The sequence below is a fragment of the Nothobranchius furzeri genome, chromosome 4, assembly GCF_043380555.1.
Source record: "Nothobranchius furzeri strain GRZ-AD chromosome 4, NfurGRZ-RIMD1, whole genome shotgun sequence".
Lineage (NCBI taxonomy): Eukaryota > Metazoa > Chordata > Actinopteri > Cyprinodontiformes > Nothobranchiidae > Nothobranchius > Nothobranchius furzeri.
In genome coordinates, this window is record NC_091744.1 from 84,514,639 (window position 1) to 84,537,694 (window position 23,056).

The 23,056-nt window shown below is 43.6% G+C and overlaps 1 protein-coding gene across 3 annotated transcripts in view; it reads right to left on the reverse strand.

The window, feature by feature from the left end:
• Positions 1–23,056, reverse strand: part of kiaa1549la (KIAA1549-like a) — a 134,346-nt gene that overhangs the window by 93,127 nt on the left and 18,163 nt on the right. For 2 of the 3 annotated variants that reach the window (XM_070550537.1, XM_070550535.1), the window contains exons 2-3: positions 5,734–6,372; positions 1,136–1,960 (exon numbers count right to left, since the gene is read on the reverse strand). In XM_070550537.1, the coding sequence (XP_070406638.1) occupies positions 1,136–1,960; positions 5,734–6,372 (1,464 nt within the window). The remainder of the gene's footprint in view (positions 1–1,135; positions 1,961–5,733; positions 6,373–23,056) is intronic. The other variant, XM_070550536.1, reaches the window with a different exon arrangement.

Below are 23,056 nucleotides of genomic sequence, written 5' to 3' on the forward strand. Positions count from 1 at the left end.
CTGACAGAATAAGGCCCTGTCCACACGTAGCCGGGGATCTGCCAAAACGTAGATATTTTTAAAAACTCCGGCCAAAGTGAAGATCTGCGTTTTCTCCGTTTTGGGTGTCTGCGTGTGGACAGACAAAACCGGAGTTTTAAGGTCCGCAACGTCACTTTCCGCGACAAAAAAATGCTGACATCACGTGTGCGACCTGTGTTTATACTAGCCGACAGCATGGATGCCCTCAGAGCTGCGCTCGCTTTATCACTTGTCCAAGCGCTTTTTGCTTGTTTGTTTTTGCAAGCGGAATTACTGCTCCTTGCGGAAAACCACAGACGAAGGACGAGGTTAAGAACGGGGGAAGTACTGCCGCCTACAGGTCTGGCATGTCCTTAACAACGTATTTATCCGGGTACGTGTGGACAGTTTTTTTTTTAAACGAGGTGGTATGGATGCAAGTTTTTGGAGGGGCGGATATTCATTTTTCAAAAAACCCGGCTATGTGTGGACTAGGCCTAAGTCACACTGACAGCAACAATGGACCGACAAGAACAATGAGACAAGGAGAGGGCTTTATACACTGGGGCTGGAGTGATAGGAGACGAGGAGCAGGTGTGTGGGGAACTGGCACAGGTGAAAGCAATAATGAGGAGAGGAGCAGAGGAGGACACCAGACCTGACTGGGAAGGACACACACATACACACACACACATCGAGCTGGGGAAGGACATGCACACACACACACACACACACACACTCACACACACCGAGCTGGGGACAAAAAAGGGCTGGAGCTACCAGGATACAGAACGTGAAGGAACACCTGGAGGGGCTGGGGATGACTGAACACAGGACCTGGGAGGAACGATATAAAGGGCCACAACAGAAGACACATAATGAGACGCAGACAACGGACACATGAGGGCGCTATGAGTTACAAAAGGAGAACCTGGAGTGGGAACTGGAGGGGCTGGGGACAAAGGGACACAGAACATGACAGGCCTTAGTTCTGATTGGACAAATGAGCTAATGGCTAATCGCATTAGGGTCGATTATAAAGTGTATTTCTGCCATCTTTAAAATCGCAAAAGCGGATCGAATTAAATCTTTTTATTAAAAGGACACCTGGAAAGCACCTGGTGAAAGTTCCTACCTGTTTTAACCCAGAACTTCTCAGTCACGTTGCACGGAAGATGGATGTCCTCGGCGCTGGTGGTGGAGGGAGATGCTGTGGTTGTAGTCAGAAGAGGTGTGGTTTGGGCTGGGACGAACACAGTGGTTGTAGGTTCCTTTGTTGTGGTAGTAGTAGTGGTGGTAGTAGTAGGGGTGGTGGTGGTGGCAGGTGTAGTAGTAGTAGTAGTAGTAGTAGTAGTAGTGGTAGTGGTTGATGCTGTGGTGGTGGTGGTAGTTGGTGTGGTGGTTGTGGTTGGAGGAACAGTTGTAGTTGGGGTTGTGGTGGGGGTCTGCATGGTTGTAGACAGAGGTGTAGCTGTTGTTTCACTGAGGCTTGTCGTTTCCTGTTCAGTTGTAGCCGTCGTGGCGTTTGCTGGTAGGGTTGCCGAGCTATCAATGGTCGGCACCTGCGTCGTCGCCTCTGCACTCATAACCGTTAGGCTGGTCGTTGAAGGCGTTGTCGTGGTAACCGTTGTCAGCTTGAGGCTGTCGCTGGTTGTGGCGTCCTTGCTGGTATTTTGCCACACCGTAGTGGTTCCTGGTGGCATTTTCACTGTGGTGGGGAACAACGGCGTGGAGGTGGTGGCAGTGGCTGACGGAGATGTTTTTATGGTGGTGGCTGCTGTGGTTGTGTTCCGCAAGGAGGTTCTGGGATGGATCGGCATGGTGGTGTTCCACTGGTGGGTGGAGAAAGGGCTGGTGATGTTAGCAGGAAGCGTGATGTCGTGGTCGCCCACCGTGGACAGCTGAGATTCAGGCACGGTGGGCAGATCCCAGGCCGGCAGGCTGCTCACAGACTCCTCTGCTTCAAACCAGAGACAATATTTGTTATTAATACATCAAATTTATGAACTCAAAAGCTTAGATTTGGTCAGAATTAAAAGGATGTTCCTGTTATGGCCTTTTTATGACATTAGTTTTAGGTTTCAGATATTTTATGGGTTTGAAAATGTGTAATTTTTATTTCTCTTTCATCAAGTTTGCATCAAACCATCTCAGCTTTCAAAGTAATAATTCAAAGGTGTTTAATAAATACTCATCTATCTAACAAGCTTATTTTTCAGCTCAGATCAGTATTATTGATGTAATACAAAACTATGTTATGGTGTTGTATCCAGCAACCTAATACGCTTCATCAAATATCACTTGCAGTCATTGCAGGAAGCTGGAAGTCAAACCCTTCCTAATTTTGCTTCCACAAGTAAAAGGAAAGGCCAGAAATGGGGGAAACCATTGGAGAATTTGGTGACCAAATTGAGACACAACTTAAACACTTTCAGACTAATCTCTTTGCAGTTAAAGGTGTACTAGAACAACTTTTTAATAGCTAAAAACTGTTCTTTAGGCCTCTATATAGCTTATAAAACTTTGTTGGGGCTCACAATGGCCCAGGAGCCTTGATAAACACCCAAACACAATCCCAACTCCCTACAGTGGAAAGACTGGTTTGCCCCGCTCACTCAGACAGGACATGAATTGGAAACCTAAAGCTCCTCCCCTTTCAGACGGCTCGAGGATCCCCGAAATAAAGAAAAGAAGGTTGCGGACGCACAGGAAAGAGAACAGGGGCTGCAACCTGCATCTGGTATTTATTCAAAGTCTGAGCATTTCCAGTACATCCTGGATGTTTACTCCATTCTTTCTGTTTTTCTCTCGTCCAACAATTACATTAGCAGTAGCTTGGACTAGCACTTTTCTGCAGTTAGCATTCCTGCCACCAACATTTATATATAGCCGACTATGAAGTAGGTTGGGAAGTACAAATTTAAGGGTGTGTGACTAAGTTCATGACATGTTTCATCAGCTTTTGTCAGAATGAACCGTTACTGCACGGCCAATACATTGTCCTAATAAGCAGGTCGGGGACGGCACAGACGTTTTGGTACGTTCGACCCCCCAAGCTGCCTTTATTCCAAACAAGCTAAAGGCTGTTTTGATTTCTAAGGCCCCTCAGCTGCTCCGTGCAATCCCACCAAATTTAAATAAACATCTTGCAAACGTTTTGTTTCCATCATTTCAACAGCAAAAAAACATTGGTGACACTTTATAATAAGGGTCCCTTCATTAACATTACTTGGTGCATTATTAAGAATTAATAAACAAAGGATACCTATATTAACATTCCTGATTTTTTAACTATTATGTGTCCTGCAGGTTAGGACAGAGAGCCAGGGGTGAGTGTCTGCTTAGTGACACATTACTTAATATTAAGCAGTCGTTAATACTTTCATAGTTTATTAATGCTTAATAATGCACTAATAATAGCAGCCCTTATTGTAAAGTGTTATCAATATATTTATATTTTCTTGTGATTTTATGTCCTTAACGTATAAAACCCACTCTTTGTTGCTAATGCACTCCGTCCTAAACACAATCTGGTTATTAAAACTGAACTATCTGTTGTATGATGTCAATATAACAACTATATAATTATCAGTTTAATTCAATTGTGTAATTCTCTGAAATTATAACAGCAATAAAGACATTTTGAGCTCGACTCAGGAGGATTTTGACGTCATAGATCAGGGGTGCCCAATCCTGGTCCTGGAGGGCCGGTATCCAGCAGGTTTTGTGGTTTTTCTGCTCCAACAGACTTGATTCAGTGGTTGAAACACCTGTGCAGCAGCTCATCAGACTCTTCAGAAGCCTGTTAATTAGCTGCTGATTGAATCAGGTGTGTTGACACAGAGTTCAAACTATAACATGCAGGATACCGGCCCTCCAGGACCAGGATTGGACACCCCTGTCATAGATGGATTTGATCCTGGGTGTTAGAATATAAATACCATAAATCACTTATTTTAAGTATCAGTGGATCATTCACCTGGTCGCTGATGCTACGGTGACCACGATGGAGCAGGAGGAGGAGCACAAGGTGATGATGATGATGATGGTGATGATGGTGATAATAGTGACGGTGATGATAGTGATGGTGATGATAGTGGTGATGATGATGATGGTGATGATGATGATGATAGTGATGATGGTGATGATAGTGATGGTGATGATAGTGGTGATGGTGATGATAGTGATGATGATGATGATAGTGATGATGGTGATGATAGTGACGGTGATGATAGTGATGATGATGATGATGATGATGGTGGTGATGATGATAGTGATGATGATGATGATAGTGATGATGGTGATGATAGTGATTATGATGATGATAGTGATGATGATGATGATGATGATGGTGGTGATGATGATGGTGATGATGGTGATGATAGTGACGGTGATGATAGTGATGGTGATGATAGTGGTGATGATGATGATAGTGATGATGGTGATGATAGTGATTATGATGATGATAGTGATGATGATGATGATGATGATGATGGTGGTGATGATGATGATGATGATAGTGATGATGATGATGATGATGATAGTGATGATGATGGTGATGATGATGATGATGGTGATGATAGTGATTATGATGATGATGATGATGATGGTGGTGATGATGATGATGATGATGATGATGATAGTGATGATGATGATGATGATGATAGTGATGATGATGGTGATTATGATGATGATGATGATGATGGTGATGATGATGGTGGTGATGATGATGGTGGTGATTATGATGATGATGATGATGATGATGATGATGATGATGGTGGTGATTATGATGATGATGATGATGATGGTGATGATGGTGATGATGATGGTGATGATGATGATGATGGTGATGATGATGATGGTGATGATGATGATGATGATGATGATGATGGTGATGATGATGGTGGTGATGATGGTGGTGATGATGATGATGATGATGGTGGTGATTATGATGATGATGATGATGGTGGTGATGATGATGATGATGATGGTGGTGATGATGATGATGATGATGATGATGATGGTGGTGATGATGATGATGATGATGATGGTGATTATGATGATGATGATGATGATGATGGTGGTGATGATGATGATGGTGATGATGATGATGATGATGGTGATGATGATGATGGTGATGATGGTGATGATGATGATGGTGATGATGATGATGATGATGATGGTGATGATGATGATGATGATGATGGTGGTGATCATGGTGATGGAATATATTAAAGGTGATGACAAAATGAAGATGGCGATGAGATGATTGTTTATGACACCATGATGGAAAGTAAAGCTAAAAAGAGTTGATGATGATGGTGACAGCATGAAGTCAGTGTTTCATCTGCAAAAATCTCCCAGAATTCATTTTTAACTTTTTAAAAAAATAATAAAAACGAGTCCAAATAATATTAAACAAGTTTTTTTTTAACGAAGACATTTTTAGAGGAAAAGATTTGTTGTTTTTCTTTTCTTTTCCTGGCTTTTTGTAAATAATGTAAATTATCTAAGAGTTATAAAACACTGTTTAGAATATTTGCTTTTAAAAAGACAGGAAATGATGATCTAAACGTAGGAAATCCTGAGGCTGTCATTAGGAATCAAACAGAGCTGCAGCACCTTTCCCAGCTGGTGGCGACACGGCTGACAGCTCAAACAGGAAGTTTCATTAGTTTCTTTGTATAAATGAGATAAAGCTGAAATGTGCCAAAGTTACTAATTAAAACCTACCAAAACTGTTGTTGCTGGAGGAGTTGTTGTCTCCATGTGTTGTTGCTGCTGTCTGATGGTCTGCTTTACTAGATGGAGAGCCGGAAGAGGAAGAGGAGGGTGAGGAGGATGCTTTTGCTGTGGAGGAGGAGGCCTTGGATGATGAAGGAGACAAGGTTTTGGTCCAAGCAGCTTTAGATAGCAGCCCTATCGGTTTTCTCACTGTGGGCGTCTGCAGTTCGCTCGTCTCTGTCAGCGAGGAAAGAACTGATGAGAAGGCCTCCTCCTCGCCTGTCTCCCGCCGCAGCATGGAAGCTGGGTCTCCGGGTGTGCCTCGCAGGACGTCCCTTTCTGCCTCGACGGGCCTCCAACTGGCTTCGGCCCAAGCACGAGTTTCGGTCATAATCCCAGCCCCGTCGAAGACGTTTCCACCCGCTGGAGAGCGCGCTCCTGCTCCTGCTCCTGTCTGGACTGCTGTCCTCGTCTCAGCAAACACTTTTCCCTCGGGCCAAGGTCCGGGACCAGCCTCGGGCCCGACGACGGGAGCATCTTTGTCTTCAACGTGAGCTCCGTATCTCAACCAAGGAGTTGCAATCAGGCCGGGCGGCAGCGTGGGGTCCAGAGGTGAGTCGGTCAACAGATAACGATCCTCCTCAGCCGCTGGACACAGAGAAGCAGAGGGATGAACAGGAAATGGTGTTTAACTGGAAGATGTGGACAGCAGCAAGATGGTGGACAGCTGGACTCATCAGTCTGACCAGTCAGACTATAACATCACACACACACACACACACACACACACACACACACACACACACACACACACACACACACACACACACACACGCAGCATGAGTCATTAGATCTCATTAGGCCACGGAAACCCACACCGAGACCTGAACCTGCCCTCACTCTGGAGGAAAACACGCTGCAGCCCCCCCACATCCTCCTCCGACTCACAAACTCATCCAGGGATTAAAATATTCAGAAACTGCGAGCGTCGGAAAGTCATAATACCGCTGAAAATAGGTCACTTATGTTTTTAGAGGATCAAGCATAGGGAATTAATTTTTATATTCCAGGATCTGTGAATTAGGACACACACACGCCCTAATCAGCTGTGATTTCCCAGATCCGTCCGGTGAGCCGCGCAGGCTCGTGGATTTCCAGAATAAACTAAATCATTTCAGACTGGAATGTATTTATTCTCCGAGCAAAACGAAACGATGCTGGACTATTTTTGTGCCGTTTGAGTCGTTTTTCACTTTGAAAACCCTGAAAAGAGACATGAATCTGGAACAGGAAGGGGAAAACTCAGCCTTTAGCTCCATTCTGTGAAGCCTCATCTTTTCAATAAATCCTGAAGGTTTGGCAGACTGAGGCGATTAACCCGTCTAATGCATTCAATCTCAAAGGCACCTTGCTTTAGTGGAGCTGAAAGATGAGCCGAAGCAAAGCGGGCCATCTGACTGGCATGCTAGCTGCCTTGCTAAGAGGCACCATGTTTCTAACCCGTGTGTCCTGAAACTAGAAGACTCTGGCTTTAACGTGAGCATGTTTTGGAAACAAACGCTGTGCTGTTTTTTATAAAATGTATCTATAAATATCAAATATTAACACTTGCTCATTCCGGTTCACAAACTTCTCAAGCCTGCACGTGTGTGCCGCACGTTTCCCACACTCCCCGAGTCTCTGCGGGGGATCGGTTAATTAAAAGACGATGATTCTGAGCTGGAGAGGCTTTGCAGAACAAGCCCCGAGCTTAGCTGCCGCACATCCTCTGGAAACCTTCTGGAAAGCATTTCAAACGTCATTAACCACCACCGCCGAGCAATCCGTCCCTCGCTACGCCACGTCGCATCATAAATGCCATCAGAGGAGGAAATTAATCCACTGTCAATTCAAGCCGAAGCGTCTTTATGCTCAGGGTCGCGCATCGGGGCTCGGCTAGTCGCTTTCAGTGAGCAGAAAGAGACAACGTTAGAAGTGACAGGGGCAGCGCCTCCGAGCGCCACGGGGTAAGGAACACGCCGACTAAACTTAACCTTAAAGTCATCCTGCTCCTGCTCCTGGTTCTGGTTCTGGTTCGTCTCTTCTCTTCACACCTCAATACAAACGTGCAGATAGAAAGGGTGTCATGTAATGTGCTCTGTACATGAAATGTGTTAATATTTAAAAAGAATACGGCTTAGAGCAGCAGCGTCATCAGGGCCTGGATGCATCCTTATGGTTAGAACGAAGGTAGATTATTTAACTGGTTTCAAATACCAGCAAGATCTTCAACAACGATCCAGGAAGAACCCAGAACCAGAATCTGGACCACAGTTTAAGTTGTCTTAAAGCAGGGGTGTCCGATCCTGGTCCTGGAGGGCCGGTATCCTGCATGTTTTAGTTTGAACTCTGTTTTAACACGCCTGATTTCAATCAGCAGCTAATTAACAGGCTTCTGCAGAGCCTGATGAGCTGCTGCACAGGTGTTTAAACCACTGAATCAAGTCTGTTGGGGCAGAAAAACCACAAAACCTGCTGGATACAGGCGCTCCAGGACCAGGATTGGGCACCCCTGTAATGTCCATTTTAAGTTATTTAATTTGATTTCACACAATAGTTCATCAGGGTTAGGGTTAAGCACGCTGCAGCGCTGGGATTGATGCAGAAGCTGATTTATCTGCACCAGAGCAGGAGTCCTGCAGGTGTGACATCACCGCGAGATGATTGGATGATTTGTTCCGGGCCAAAAGCAAGGTCGGCCATTAAGGCAGTTCCAGATTTTAGGTCAAATTTCTGTGAAGCGTTTTAAATTATGTTCCGAGGAAATCTTTGCCATGTTCTGTGTCCCTTTGTTCCCCAGCCCCTCCTGTTCCCACTCCAGGCTCTCCTCTTGCATCCTCCTAGTCACTCCCTGGTTTTCCTAGTTGTCTTTAGATGAGTTCTCCTCACCCATCTGGTTATTAGTGGTTTATTTTTGCCCTCTGTCTTTTAGGGTTAGTTAGATCCATGTTTTATAGGTTAATGTTTATCTGCCCTCCTGTCAAGCTCTTTCCCTTCCCATTTAGCTAATTGGTTCCACCAGTTTCTCCTCAGCTCACACTTCGATAGTTCGATTCTGGATGTGAACATAGATTATTTAGTTTATTTTTTACATTAATGGTGTATTTTTTACAGTAAGATGCCCAAATTTTTATTTGAGACTCGCCAAACGGCATTGAATTCACAGATAAAAAGATGTGGGTTCAACTTTCATTTTGGAACAATTTTTCAAGCAAGGGAAGGGAATGATCTGAGCATGCAGGAGGACTGACCCATCATAAACCTTTGTCGGCTGTGCTGAAGAGAAAGGTACAGAACCACATTATTTAATTAATCAGCTGCACGTTCTCCTGTCCTCTGTCCTCACACACACACACACACACACACACACACACACACACACACACACACACACACACACACACACAAGGGACTGTCTCAGCTGTTATTTTCGTTAAGAAGTGTGCACGTACAGCATGCACGCCTCGTGCACGAGCCTACTATTGAAGCTGCTGTTACGCTTTTGGCCTGAGGGGGCGATCACGAGCATAAAAATTCAAAAGTCCGAAAAGTCCCTTTGAAGGTCTGCTGTTTTTTTAGTTAAATTTTATGTACTTTTCCACTTTTCGTTTGCTTGTTTGTGCCTTTATATTCTTGTCATGTTTTAAACAACTTAGTACTTGCAAATTTTACTAGATTAATATAGGTGGAGGCTTTAAATAAGCTGAATTTGGCTTTTTTTGCCCCCTCCTGTGCTGTTTTTTTTTAATATATTTGTTATTCTCAAGGTTTTGATGTACATTTTATTGTGCAAAGAAATAAATTACAAATTACAACTAGTCATGATATTAATTCACACAAAGTGTCAGAACTTTGTTCATTCGTGTGCTAATGACTGAATTATATCATGATGCACATGGGTTAGGGTTATGTGGGCTGACCTGGTCTACAACCACAGCAGGAAGCAGCTCGGACTCAGATTCAGCCACAGGACAGACGTTCATCTCATCTCGAAGCCTTCAACGTTGTCAGAGAGAGGAGACAGGAGAATCTGGAGGAGTTCCAACACTGCTCAGCTCAAAAGTATTTATAGGAAACACCTTTTCAGAAGGGAATCCCTCAAACAAAACTGATTGTGTTCGTGAAAATGAGGTTAAAAAGGGAAGATGGCTGAAGGAATGAACGAGCAGGAGGGCTGCACCATATGTACGGCTGTGTTTACTCCACCTGCTCTGGCTGGGAGCAGCATATGTGGCTCTGACCAAACACAGGAGAGAGGAACCGCTGCTGGGAACAAATATGGACACGATGGATGGGATGTGGACCAGAATGTGTGGATTAAAGGCGGATAAACGTGGGACCTGCTTTAGCTTTCTGGACAAAACACGCAGGATGTGAGGAACATTGAGCTTAGAGCAGATTATGGGGATCATCACATAGAAATGGTGCACAAAGCACTGCCGGGCCGGCCGTTCGCCAGGCTTCAGGCTGCACCTGACCAGTTCTGACGCCGCTCTGCGGCACAACCCACTTCTCCTAAAGCGGCCGGAGTTTTGCGATTTGGGAGTTTGAGCAGAGCGGGTCAAACAGCAAACACACAGGAAGTGTGATGGTGGATCTACAACAGAACCTCAACCTACAGGACGGAGGAGAATATAACGGTTTTGACTCATCAGTCAAAGGGAAGTGGTGAGAGAACAGGTTTAGATAGAGAGGCAAACTTTTGCTGCTGATTTACATTTCTGTCGTATGATTAAAGTATTTGTAGAAGTCGTCTCGACTGCAGCACAGAGCTGAAATGCCGCTCGTGTTTCATCCAACAGAGAAACTTCTGTCACCAGAGGAATGCTGCGGAAGTCCTCCTTCGTTACAAACACTCCAGACGAGGGTTATTAGATCATTCTGACACAGGTCAAACATGGCAGAGCTATGAGTTAAGGTCATGTCTCAAAGACAGAACAGATACAACTTCTATTGTTTGGTAATGAGTCTGGACCAGGAGGGAGGCTGATGCTCTCACCATGGCAGGAGAACCAGTGGGAGTGAGGATGGGCCTTAGCCAGAAGATTGTGTTCAACACAGAGCGACCATCCAACAGGATGGACAGTTATAACAATTTCATGGGACTATTTTTGGGATCCTTCTGTCTGTGGAGGCAGGAAACCCTTCAAATGAACTGCTGGATGGATGGATGGATGGATGGATGGATGGATGGATGGACTCTGAAATGACAAATAACTTGTGATTCTTTCTCTAAATTTTTCCAGCAGTTCAGCTGAGACTCTGATGTCCCACACGTCCCGTTTCCACCCCTCCTCACGTCCCCAGTTAGAGACACAGCTAAAGTGACCCATAATCCTCTCTGATTTTCTCCTTCTGACAGATTCCTTCAGAAACGTCACGATTCTTCTGCTTTGAACTCAACACTCTGGGTGTAAGAACTTTTGATGTGACTTGGTCTTTGATCTTTGCTTATATTGCAGACATTTCTGTATGTAAAGTCAAATATAAGCTTTTTATGTTTGCTTTGAACAGTATTAAAGACTTACACTGACCTCATTTCCCCTTCACCTTGTAAATATGAAATAATGTAATGTAATGTAATATAATATAATATAATATATTATAATATAATGTAATGTAATATAATATAATAATATAATGTAATATAATATAGTATAATATAATTTAATGTAATATAATATATTATAATATAATATAATGTAATGTAATATAATATAATAATATAATGTAATATAATATAGTATAATATAATTTAATGTAATATAATATAATATAATATAATATTATGTAAAATAATATGATATATTATAATATAATATGTTATGTAATATAATATAATGTAATATAATATAATATAATATATTGTAATATAATATATTATAATATAATATAATGTTATGTAATATAATATAATGTAATATAATATATTATAATGTAATGTAATGTAATATAATAAAATATATTATGTAAAATAATATAATATAATACATTATTATATAATATAATATAAAGTTCAGTATGATATATATATATATATATATATATATATATATATATATATATATATATATATATATATATAAAAGAAATGTATGCAATATAAGCAAAGATCAAAGGCCATAATAATATAGTATAATATAATATAATATAATAAATATAATATAATTTATAATAAATATAATATAATTTAATATCATATAGTATAATATAACAAATATAACATAATAAAATATAATGTCATGTAATGTAATGTAATATAATAATATATTATAATATAATATAATGTAATGTAATATCATATAATACAATATAAAGTAAAATAATATAATTTAATATAATATTATGTAATGTAATATAATACAATACAATACAATACAATATAATATAATATAATATAATATAGATCCCATTTCTCTCAACTGGGTCTGTTAGATGGAGCGTACCACCTGGATAATGACAACAAATTAGCAAGTTTGTGAGATGTTCTTCCTCCCAAAATCACATTTTCTTTCTGCTGCTTACAGGTTAGAAAATAATCCAGATGCTATTTTTACAACTTTGCTATGAGTTGCAGAATTTGTGCACCTGAGACAAATATTACCGATGTTGGGATGAAATCTCCAGCGGGGTAATATCTGCGTCTGCATGCATGCAGGTTGAATGAAAACAGCAGTGCTGCAGATAAAACACACTCCCCGTGGAAAGGTCATGCTTCCCAAACAGCCTGCAGCACTCCACAACACCAAATCTGTTCAGGAACGTTCCTGGAAACACGATAACGAGCGTAAGGCCGTGACCCTGTGTTCAAACTCCACACAATCAGATCTGATCAAATATGAAAATTGGGTTTATTGTTTGTGATAAATATTCATGAGAATCTGTGGTTTTCAGCATGAGCATCAGAGGACCAAAGTCACTAAATGTCAGGCTGAACTGTCACCTCGCACTAGCCAAATATCACAGCCATTTGTCAGAATTCAGTGGCAGAAGAAATGTCAAATTTTAGTTTTTGTGTCTGTGATGGCCCTCGTCCCCTCGGTCCTCCTCGTCATCCTTATCTGAGCCTGCTGTCCCCACTGCCGAGTTTTCAGCACCTGGGACAGTTCCCAGAGCAGCTCACTCTCCCTGGCAGTCCAGGACCTTGGAGAGAGGCACGCAAAAAGGCAGCAGCTGATCTGAATCAGCCATCAAGCAGCCCACAGGACTTAAAAGAGGAGCACAGCAGACAGTCGAGGAGGTCCAGAACTAGTCTGCGATCCTCCTGCGCCGGTGTACTAGTTTATTCTAGTTTGTGCTGCTAAGCCGTAGTCTTTGCCCATTTTGGACTTGTTAGAAGTTTTATCTTTGACGTTAACCGTCACTCCCGCCTGACTTGGTCTTTTCACAGAGCTAGACTCTGTTTTTGATTTCATTTCCCCCCGAGGACTTTAAAGCTGGGGATCATTCGGATTTAGGTGTTTTCATTAGAATAGCTGTGGACATTTAGTTAGTTTATCTTTGATTTAGAGAAGGATTCTTTAGTTATCTTTAGCCTTTAAGAGGACTCCCCTTGTTAATAAACCCTTTTAACTTTTACGCTCCTCGCCTCGTTATTTGCACCGTCACACCGGTCAACCTATTTTCACTGTGTTTGTCCCCTCATCCTCCTAGACGGCCAGGAGGGGACGTAACAGTGTCAGAAACGCTGGAATGTGAGAAATTATCTTCTCTGTTTAGTTTTCAGAGCCTTGGGGCTTTTTGTTTTGATAGCTCAATGTCCTCAAATCATAAAAGATGGGTGGGAAACTAAAATATATTCCAATAAATGCTTGCATTAACAGAACAAACTAGACATGATGGGGAGAAATTTACGCACGGAAAAAAAAACCTGTTGAATTTAATCATTCAGTAAAGATAAAGCAGCAGTGCAGAGACTGGACCTATTTAAGGTAACACAAATCAGTTGTGCTGTTTGGCTTGACAACAGGGCTGCCTCTGCTGCTTGGTCTCCACGGCAACCACGGGGATGCGGTCACCACGGTAACCATCACCACAGAAAAGGAGAGAAACAGAACGTTCTGTGCTTAAGTCATGGCCCGCGCCGCCTGTCCTGTCTCACCTCCAGACAGGCCGAGACTGGAAAGCTAAGTGGTTTCACGTTATCGGGGCAAACACGATGTTAATTTCACGCAGCAAAGTTCAACTTTAGTGAGCAAGCGGAGCGCAAAATTGATTCATGTCGTTTGAAAGATGCAAAACAAAAATCACGGCGTGGAAATAACCTCTGATATCAGAAAGCGTTTGTGCCTGGTTTCATTGTTGTTGTTGTTGTGTATTCGACAATGAGCAGACATGCTTTAGCTCACACACACACACACACACACACACACACACACACACACACACACACACACACACGCTACAGAAACATAGTCTCACTGGTGTTTCCGTTTAAACAGCTTGTGATAAGTGGACATTATTTTTAAAGGGAGGGTAAAACAGCACGCCACAGCCAACACCGTCAGGATAAATAATAAATGGAGCCATGAAATATTTATGGATCTTTCAAAATAAAAGCATAAAGGAAGCAAGTGCAAACCCTAGGGGCACCCCAGAGCCACGAGGGGGGCAAAGATGGACAGTCTGCTTCAGTTCAGATTTAATCTCTGATGGACATTCCAGCAGAGCGGACATTTATTCATTTATTTATTTATTTATTTTTATTCCCTGTGTCCTGTCTGGCTGTGAAGCAAAAAGAATTGATGTCTGAATGCTGGTGACAAGCCTTACAGATTTACTCTCAGGTGGAGCGTCAAAGCGTCTGCTTTTCATGTCACGCCTGATACTTAAAACTTTATTGTTTTTGAATGCTTTGTAATTCCGACCGGACACGGAGTCAGAGGTGAAAGAGGAAGGAAAAGACAAAAGGTGGGGAGGAGTGGGGGGGGGGGTCCACAAAAATAAACAATAATGAACAAGAGTTTGCTTCTAGACCTGCAGAAAGTGAGAAGAAAAAAACAAAACAAAAAACAAACTAAAGAAAAAGGGACACAACAACAATACAACAAGATCAAGCTATCTTTGCGTCAACTTCTTGAAGAAATATAAAATCAACAACGTTTAACTGAACAATCACACCATAATAAATCACAGTGTATTTAGTGGCAACAACAGCATTAAGACATGTGTTGAACGTGCCCAAGTCCATACTTATGAGAGCACCATGTGAGCACCTGTGTGTGTACACGCGCTTGTTTATGTAAGGTTTCTCTATAGGAGCGTCCAATAGAGAGTGTGAGGGGCGGAGCTCCAAGTCCCAGAGATCCAGGAGCTGCCCCAGAGCACAGGAACTCCAGGGAGACTGCGACCAGAAAAGCCCCCGCCCCCCTCGAGAGGTAGAGAGGATCGCCCCGGGGGGTCACAACCAGCAGCCGGCAGAGTCCCGGGAGATATCGGCGGCAAGCCCACAGGCCCGCCCGCAGCCTCCAACCTCCTAGCCGGCCGAGCCCGGGACCCAGCGACCCGGGACCCAGGGGCGACCACCCCCGCCGGGGACCCAGCAGAGCCCAGGGACCCAGACCCCACCAGGCAGCCACCGGGATTGGTCAGGCAGACGCCAAAAATCTTAAACTCCCTGACCCGAAAGCCACGACCCAGGCAGACCAAGGCACCGTGCTCCACACCAGGTGTGGCAGGGAGAGGGGAGACGAAGATCTATATCATCACAAGAAGTCCCAGGAGAAGGGAGGAGTCAAAGGTCCCACCTGACATATACAGTCATACACAAACAGTCACACACTCCCTCCCTCATGCTCCCCATACACACCCCATTCACTCTGGTCCCGGTACTGCTGCACATGGGGAGCGGACATTTATTGAGACGGGTTGGTGAAATAATGAGTTCTGACTGAAAGTGAAACCAATAAAACAAGCTGTGGATTATATTTAGACCCAGAGCAGTAGGACCTTCTGTTTGATGTGGATGCCAGAGAGCTGAGCTCCAACCACCGCCCTCCATGCAGCGAACATCAAACCGGCGCACGCTCGGCTCGGCTGCGTGTGAAGAATGCATCTGAGCTGCGGCATTTATTCAATCCTGACCTTTGAAGACACAACTGCAAAGAAGAAAACTGCAAATGAATGAAATAACTGTGTAATCTCTTAGTTGGGATATATGTGCCCGTGCTGTGAAAGAATCCTGCTAATTTAAATGACACAAGAACCCAAATGCGGCATCTAGATGAAGGAAAAAAGCGTTCCGGTTTCTGAGTGATAGACATCCAATCACGGCTCGTGGCAGGTTACTGTTACACATCAGTCAAGATGTTGGCAGCGGAGCCGTTTTAATGTTGCTTCGTAGGCGACTGGAGAACGCCAGGTGACTAACAGGAAGAGATGCAGTTCAGGGCTGTCTGCTCGGACATCTTTTATTAAGCGACGGTTCCAGAAGCCTGGATGGCTGCCTTCGTGCTTCTCATCAGGCGTGGGCCTGAAACATTTATGCTGCTACGCATAAACACAACAATAAACACAGAATGTAACTCACACCCTGGATCAGTCCACAGTGGACCCAGAAATCAAGTCAATCAAATCAAAGATACTTTATTAATCCCAGAGGGAAATTACCCTCCACCAGGAGGGCAGCTTTGCTCTGCCAAAAAAACACCTCAGACAGATATGCAACAGACTTCAGACAACACAAGTGTCCACTAGGTGGGGTGGTGGGTTGGGACTATCCCCACTTCAGTTCCTGCAGCCATGACGAAGCAGCGAGTGTTACCTCAGTGTGGATAGGGGGAGGAGCATTGAGTTGGAGCACCACCTCACCCCTGCCACGTGGACCTCAAGGGATAAACCATCAACCCTGCTCAATGGTCAACTTTCATCACGGGGTCACACCCATGAAGACAGTGGGAGGGTTTAAAGGCTTTTTGCACCAGAAAGTGATGTAAAAACAGCAACGTTACAAATTAGCTCCAAAGTACAAGCTTTGATTTTCCTGGTTTTTCACACAAGTAACAAAGTGATTTGGACTTGGTGCAAAAAACAAAAACGTTCATCACATAAAACATCAGCAGAAACGGTGACTTTTCAATCTGAGTTCAATCCATGATGTATTCGTCATCGCCATGGTAACCTGAACTCACAGCTGATTATGAAGTTTCTACTCGCTTTTCTGTAAAGAGCAGCTCGTGCTTGTGTCGTGTTGCTAATCCCCCTGAAGAAGAGGAGCACAAACGCTCAGAGTCGAGAGCAGGAGGCTTGGCTCAACTCCACCACGCTTTCACTTCTATTATTCCATAATTATTTCACTATGTGAGGCACATCCATTTTGAATTTCACCTTCTCAAGCGGCCGCTAAAAGGCTCTCGTCTTTACAGCACAGCACAGTGGAACAACCCTTTATTTCTCTTCATAATAAAAAAAAACATCCCTCCTGATTCGGCGGAGAGCGGCAGCAGCGGACGTCGTTTAATCGATCATCAAATCCCGTGAGTTACTCTGTGCTCCAAACTCCGGTTTCTGCACAGTGTGACGGCCCTCGTCCTCTCGGTCCTCCTCGTCGTCTTTATCTGTCCCCGCTGCCGAGTTTTCAGCACCTGGGACAGTTCCCAGAGCAGCTCACTCTCCCTCAGTGGCAGTCCAGGACCTTGGAGAGAGGCACGCCAGAAACGGCAGCAGCTGATCCGAATCAGCCACCAAGCAGCCCGCAGGACTTTAAAAGAGGAGCACAGCAGACAGTCGAGGGGATCCAGAGCTAGTCTGTGATTCTCCTGAGCTCGGTTACCGTTCATTGCTGTGGTTTACGCTTGTTTAGGGTATTCTTATAGGAAGTAGGTTTAGTTCCTCTTCTGCAGGTTAGCTGACAGAGTGTCAGTTTTCATTTCGGTGTTTTTGTCCCCGTTGGACTTTGAGCCGGGGATTTTTCTGTTAGGTGGTTTTTATTTAGTTCGGCTAAAATCCGTTTTTCGTAAGCAGTTACCCGCGTACATTTTCAGTTTCCACCTTTTCATCACCGTTCCCTGTTGTAAACCTTATTTAGCCTTTAGAAACGGACACCCTTTGTTAATAAACCGTTTTGTTTTTACTCACCACCTCGTTATTTATCCTCTCACACACACCTCCACCTATTTTTCTGTGTTAGTCCCCTCATCCTCCTGGACGTTCAGGAGGGGACGTAACACACAGACATCGTCATTTGAGGGCTAAAAGCTTCATTAATGCTTGATGTCTGTTTTTCTTTTTCTGCCCCTTAAGCGAGTTCAAGTTGAGTGACAGAAGAACAAACAGGCCAAGAAAATGCTAAAAACTCTGATTAAAAATAAATAAATAAACAAATATGCAAATATAGCTTTTATTTACTGGCTACAGACTCTTTAACCACGATCGTGTTCGGAGCTTTCATTGTTTGCAAACAAAAACTTCATAGAAATGAATTTTATTGTCACATCTGGTGGTAATCAGTTACTGGGAGGATTATGGTTGCGTATTAAAAAAAGTATTAAATTAACTTTGCCGATAACATCATGCAGAGAAACTTTCCTGAACGTAAACACTTCTGCACACATAATGCGTCTTTCACACTAGGTCGTATCAGAAAAGGGGGATTTCGCAACATTTTCATGCAGTAATTCATGCAAATTAGTAAAAGTAAAAAAAAAATGCAAATAATTCTGATAAAATTGTGATTAAATAAAAATGATAAAAGTGTGTATTTTAACCGTACCGCCCAGCCCTGAACTGCTGAATAAAATTAAATAGTCTGGGTTTCTAACCTGTCTGCTCTGTTCTAAGCTAACAGCGATATTCTGCACTTTAAATAATTATGGATTATAGTTTTGCTAAGCTGAGTGCCTCGTTGCCCATTTTAAACAAGATGCATCTAGAGAAATTACCCTCTGCACACACAGACATCAGCAGTGTGTGTGTGTGTGTGTGTGTGTGTGTGTGTGTGTGTGTGTGTGTGTGTGTGTGTGTGTGTGTGTGTGTGTGTGGCACTATGAAGTCGAAAGCCTCTGGCTCATGTGGAGCGACACACATGGGACATAATCTGTGACATCATCTGCCTGTGTCCATTTACCTTGACATGCACAGACACACTCAGATCCACACACACACACACACAGAGAGAGAGAGAGAGAGAGAGAGAGAGAGAGAGAGAGAGAGAAAAGACAGAGAGAGAGAGGGGGGGGGGGGAAGAGAGACAGAGAGAGAGAGAAAAAAGAGAGAGAGAGAGAGAGAGAGAGAGAGAGAGAGACAGAGAGAGAGAGAGAGAGGAAAAGAGAGAGAGAGAGAGAAAAGAGAGAGAGAGTGAGAGAGAGGAAAAGAGAGAGAGAGAGAGAGAGAGAGAGAGAGAGAGAAAGAGAGAGAGAGAGAGAGAGAGAGAGAGAGAAAGAGAGAGAGAGAGAGAGAGAGAGAGAGAGAAAGAGAGAGAGAGAGAGAGAGAGAGAGAGAGAAAGAGTGAGAGAGAGACAGAGAGAAAAGAGAGAGAGAGAGAGAGAGAGAGAGAGAGAGAGAGAGAGAAAGAGTGAGAGAGAGACAGAGAGAAAAGAGAGAGAGAGAGAGAGAGAGAGAGAGAGAGAGAGAGAGAGACAGAGAGAGAGAGAGAGGAAAAGAGAGAGAGAGAGAGAGAAAAAAGAGAGAGAGAGAGAGTGAGAGAGAGGAAAAGAGAGAGAGAGAGAGAGAGAGAGAGAGAGAGAGAAAGAGAGAGAGTGGAAAAGAGAGAGAGAGAGAAAAAGAGAGAGAGAGAGAGAGAGAGAGAGAGAGAGAGAGAAAGAGTGAGAGAGAGACAGAGAGAAAAGAGAGAGAGAGAGAGAGAGAGAGAGAGTGAGAGAGAGAAGAGAGAGAGAGAGAGAGAGAGAGAGAGAGAGAGAGAGAGAGAGAGAGAGAGAGAGAGAGAGAGAGAGATGTTGAACACTGCGAGGTAGACCAGTCCGGACAAACAGACGGATATTCGAAGTAAAAATTGGAGCACAGGAACAAAACCCTAGCGCACACGCCAGCTCGGATCCCATCTCTCGCTTCATTTCCCACAAACAACCTGCTGCTGCCGAGGCCTGGCCGGCGTGACAGCACCTCTGTGATGAGAGGTGACGACGGATCTCTGTGGAAGTGCTCATATGAGTGTGTGTGTGGGAGTGTGAGGTACAAGGCTGACGGACGGATGGATGCTGTGTTTCTTCTTTGTTTCTTTGGTGTTTTAAAGATTTCTCTTTTTAGTTCACATCTCTTCTCTGTGGCAGAAGAACGCTCCGAAAGGTGCTCGTGTTTAAAAAGAAATACCAAATCACCGATCTCAGAAGAACAGAAGATCCGAGTGTGGGAGGAGGAAACTGTATTTTCTGTTGCTGAAGCTATGGCCAGGACAAAGATTTAGTCTATTTTAAAACAAACAGGAAGCCCGTTAAAATGCCAGGAAAGATATGAGACACACGCTTGGATCAGGCCAACGATTTTGCAGCAGAGCCGTGAATCTCGTGAAGCCAATTTAGTGGTGAACACCAATAAATCAGCCAGACAATATTACACTGCAGACCAAATTTATCACGACCCCAGCAGGCGGAGACTTGCATTTTAACAACGGGTTTAAGCAAAAGCAACTTTAAAGTGTGAACATGACTTTTTTAAAGGAACCGTATCCAGTGAACAGAATTTCTGTACAGAAGGTGTGAAAGAGATTTAAAGGGACTTTACGGAGTTTTGAATGTTTATGCTCGTGATCGCCCCCTCAGGCCAAAAGCGTAACGGCAGCTTCAATAGTAGGCTCGTGCACGAGGCGCGCATGCTGTACGTGCACACTCCTTAACGAAAATAGCAGCTGAGACAGTCCCGTGTGTGTGTGTGTGTGTGTGTGTGTGTGTGTGTGTGTGTGTGTGTGTGTGTGTGTGTGTGTGTGTGTCCCGGAGGACAGGAGAACATGCAGCTAATTAATTAAATAATTTGGTTCTGTACCTTTCTCTTCAGCACAGCCGACAAAGGTTTATGATGGGTCAGTCCTCCTGCATGCTCAGATCATTCCCTTCCCTTGCTTGAAAAATTGTTCCAAAATGAAAGTTGAACCCACATCTTTTTTATCTGTGAATTCAATGCCGTTCGGCGAGTCTCAAATAAAAATTTGGGCATCTTACTGTAAAAAATATACCATTAATGTAAAAAAGAAACTTTAAATAAACTATGTTCACATCCAGAATCAAACCCAGGTCATCTGCACGAGAGTCCGACATCATACAAGGTGAGCTAAAGCACCAGTGACGTCTTTTGTCTCCGTAACATTTATATCCTTGATGACAGCTGAAACAACGTTCAAAGAACGGTTCGGAGTGAAAATGGCTATTTTGTTGCTAATTAGCAGGAAATATCTAGAAGAAAGTTCTACAGAAAGTAGTAGCTAAGGGTCCTCAGAAATGTAGCTAGCTTTGTCACTAGGCGTTAGGAACAGCGACAAAGTGGCACTGCCTCTCTCTCTGCTGCTAAAGCTACGGATAGCAAACGCTACGGGCGATGCCTGAGCGTGAACGCGCATGAAGCAGCCTGCTCGACCCGAGCATCTCTCTTTTTCTGTGATTTTACAGAAAAACAGGCAATCTCAGTAAAAATGCCAGGGCTCATTCTACAGGACCAGGGCATTGCAGGAGAACGTATGAAGAAGACATTTATTATTTCTATACATGTTCTGGCTGTCAAACTTCCATAACGCCCCTTTAAACCTGAAAAGTTCAGTATCATCAAAAGGACCCGGACTAAAGTGGCATCACAGTGGATCATGGCAAAACAATGTCAGAAAATATGAAAATTGTCACTATGAATCAAATTTTACTGATATAGGTGCAAGCTGCACATGTCAATTGACCTAAAGAAGCGCCACCCCCCCCCCCCACCCCCCCGTCCTACATGCTTTCAAACACCAGTGTTTCTCTGCTGCCACACACCTGGCTTAAATTAACCACTGATTAACAGGCTTCTGCAGCGCTTGATGTCCTCCTGAGGAGGCTGTTCAAACGTGTAAACCAGGTGGGCTTGAAGCACAGACATTGAAAACGTAGTATAGAAACCCTGACCTAAAGTAACGAGCAGAGAGCCTTTATCCTCGTTTACGTTATGAAACCAAACTCGTTCCAGCAGGTGGTGGAATGCCAGTGAGCTTACAGCCACACAGACACTAAACAAACGCTGGCGGTGGTGAAGCAGACGCCGGTGAAACAGGATGTGCACAATGGTCGAAGGAGTGGACAACAATGCTGATTTGGTACACCCTGTACTGTTTGATGGTGTTACCTTGTGGCGATGATATTTTCGGATGACCGCTTCAGCAGTCTCGTCACTTCTGGAAGTTACCAGCTCGACTGAGCCCTTTGCACCCAGTTCGATTCAGTAAGACTAGCGCGCTAACATGAATTAGAAACGATGTCGGTCTGCTAGATGAAGTGGTGTCAAAAATGAGGATGTTTTGTTTTTGTTTTTGTTAATAATAATAATCATCATCATCATCATCATCATCATCAAACTTATATAGTGCTTTTATTAGGACCCTAAAAGACGCTTGCGTGAACTCTTACATTCACACTCTGCCAGTGATGGTAAGCTACCATGTAGCCACAGCCGCCATGGAGCGGTCTGACAGAATTTAAGCATAAAGGAAGCGGCCCCTCTGACCACCACTAACACAGGTAAGTTGGGTGAAGTGTCTTGCCCAAAGACACAACAGCAGAATACCTCTGATGGGAGCTGGAATCGAACCCATGACCCTCCGATCATGAGGCAGCCCGCTCTACCACCTGAGCTACTGCTGCCCACGATGTGTATTCATTTGTATAGTGGGGGTGGGTATCTTCACCTGTCGCCTGTTGAGCGGAGACTGATGGCAGGAAGGATGATGGCGGGCTGAGCTTGGGTGAAAGAATTTCGTTGACCGTTTACCTGAATACTGCATTATTATAAATAATTAAATAAAAAAAATACACAATCCTGCTGCTTTAAGACCAATTTTACTATGAAATCTGACTTCTAGTTCATAAAAGTAAACATCTTCAAACTGTCGGTGAAAAAAATACAGGAAAAACAACACGAGTCTCCACTCTGGTGGTTAAACATCCCAGAAATATCTCCCAGTGGCTTCAAGTTCTCGACATCCAACCTGTTTTATTATTAGGTTTCAACTGAAAACCCACTGAAGGTGGAATGGAGAGGCGGCGTCTGCTCGATGAAGTGGTGTCTGTCTCTGCAGCCGAGATGTGTCGCTGGGGGGAAATACAATCCCCTTTTATTGGATCAGGGCTTTAATATGAAAGTCTCACTATAAGAAAACCCAGTC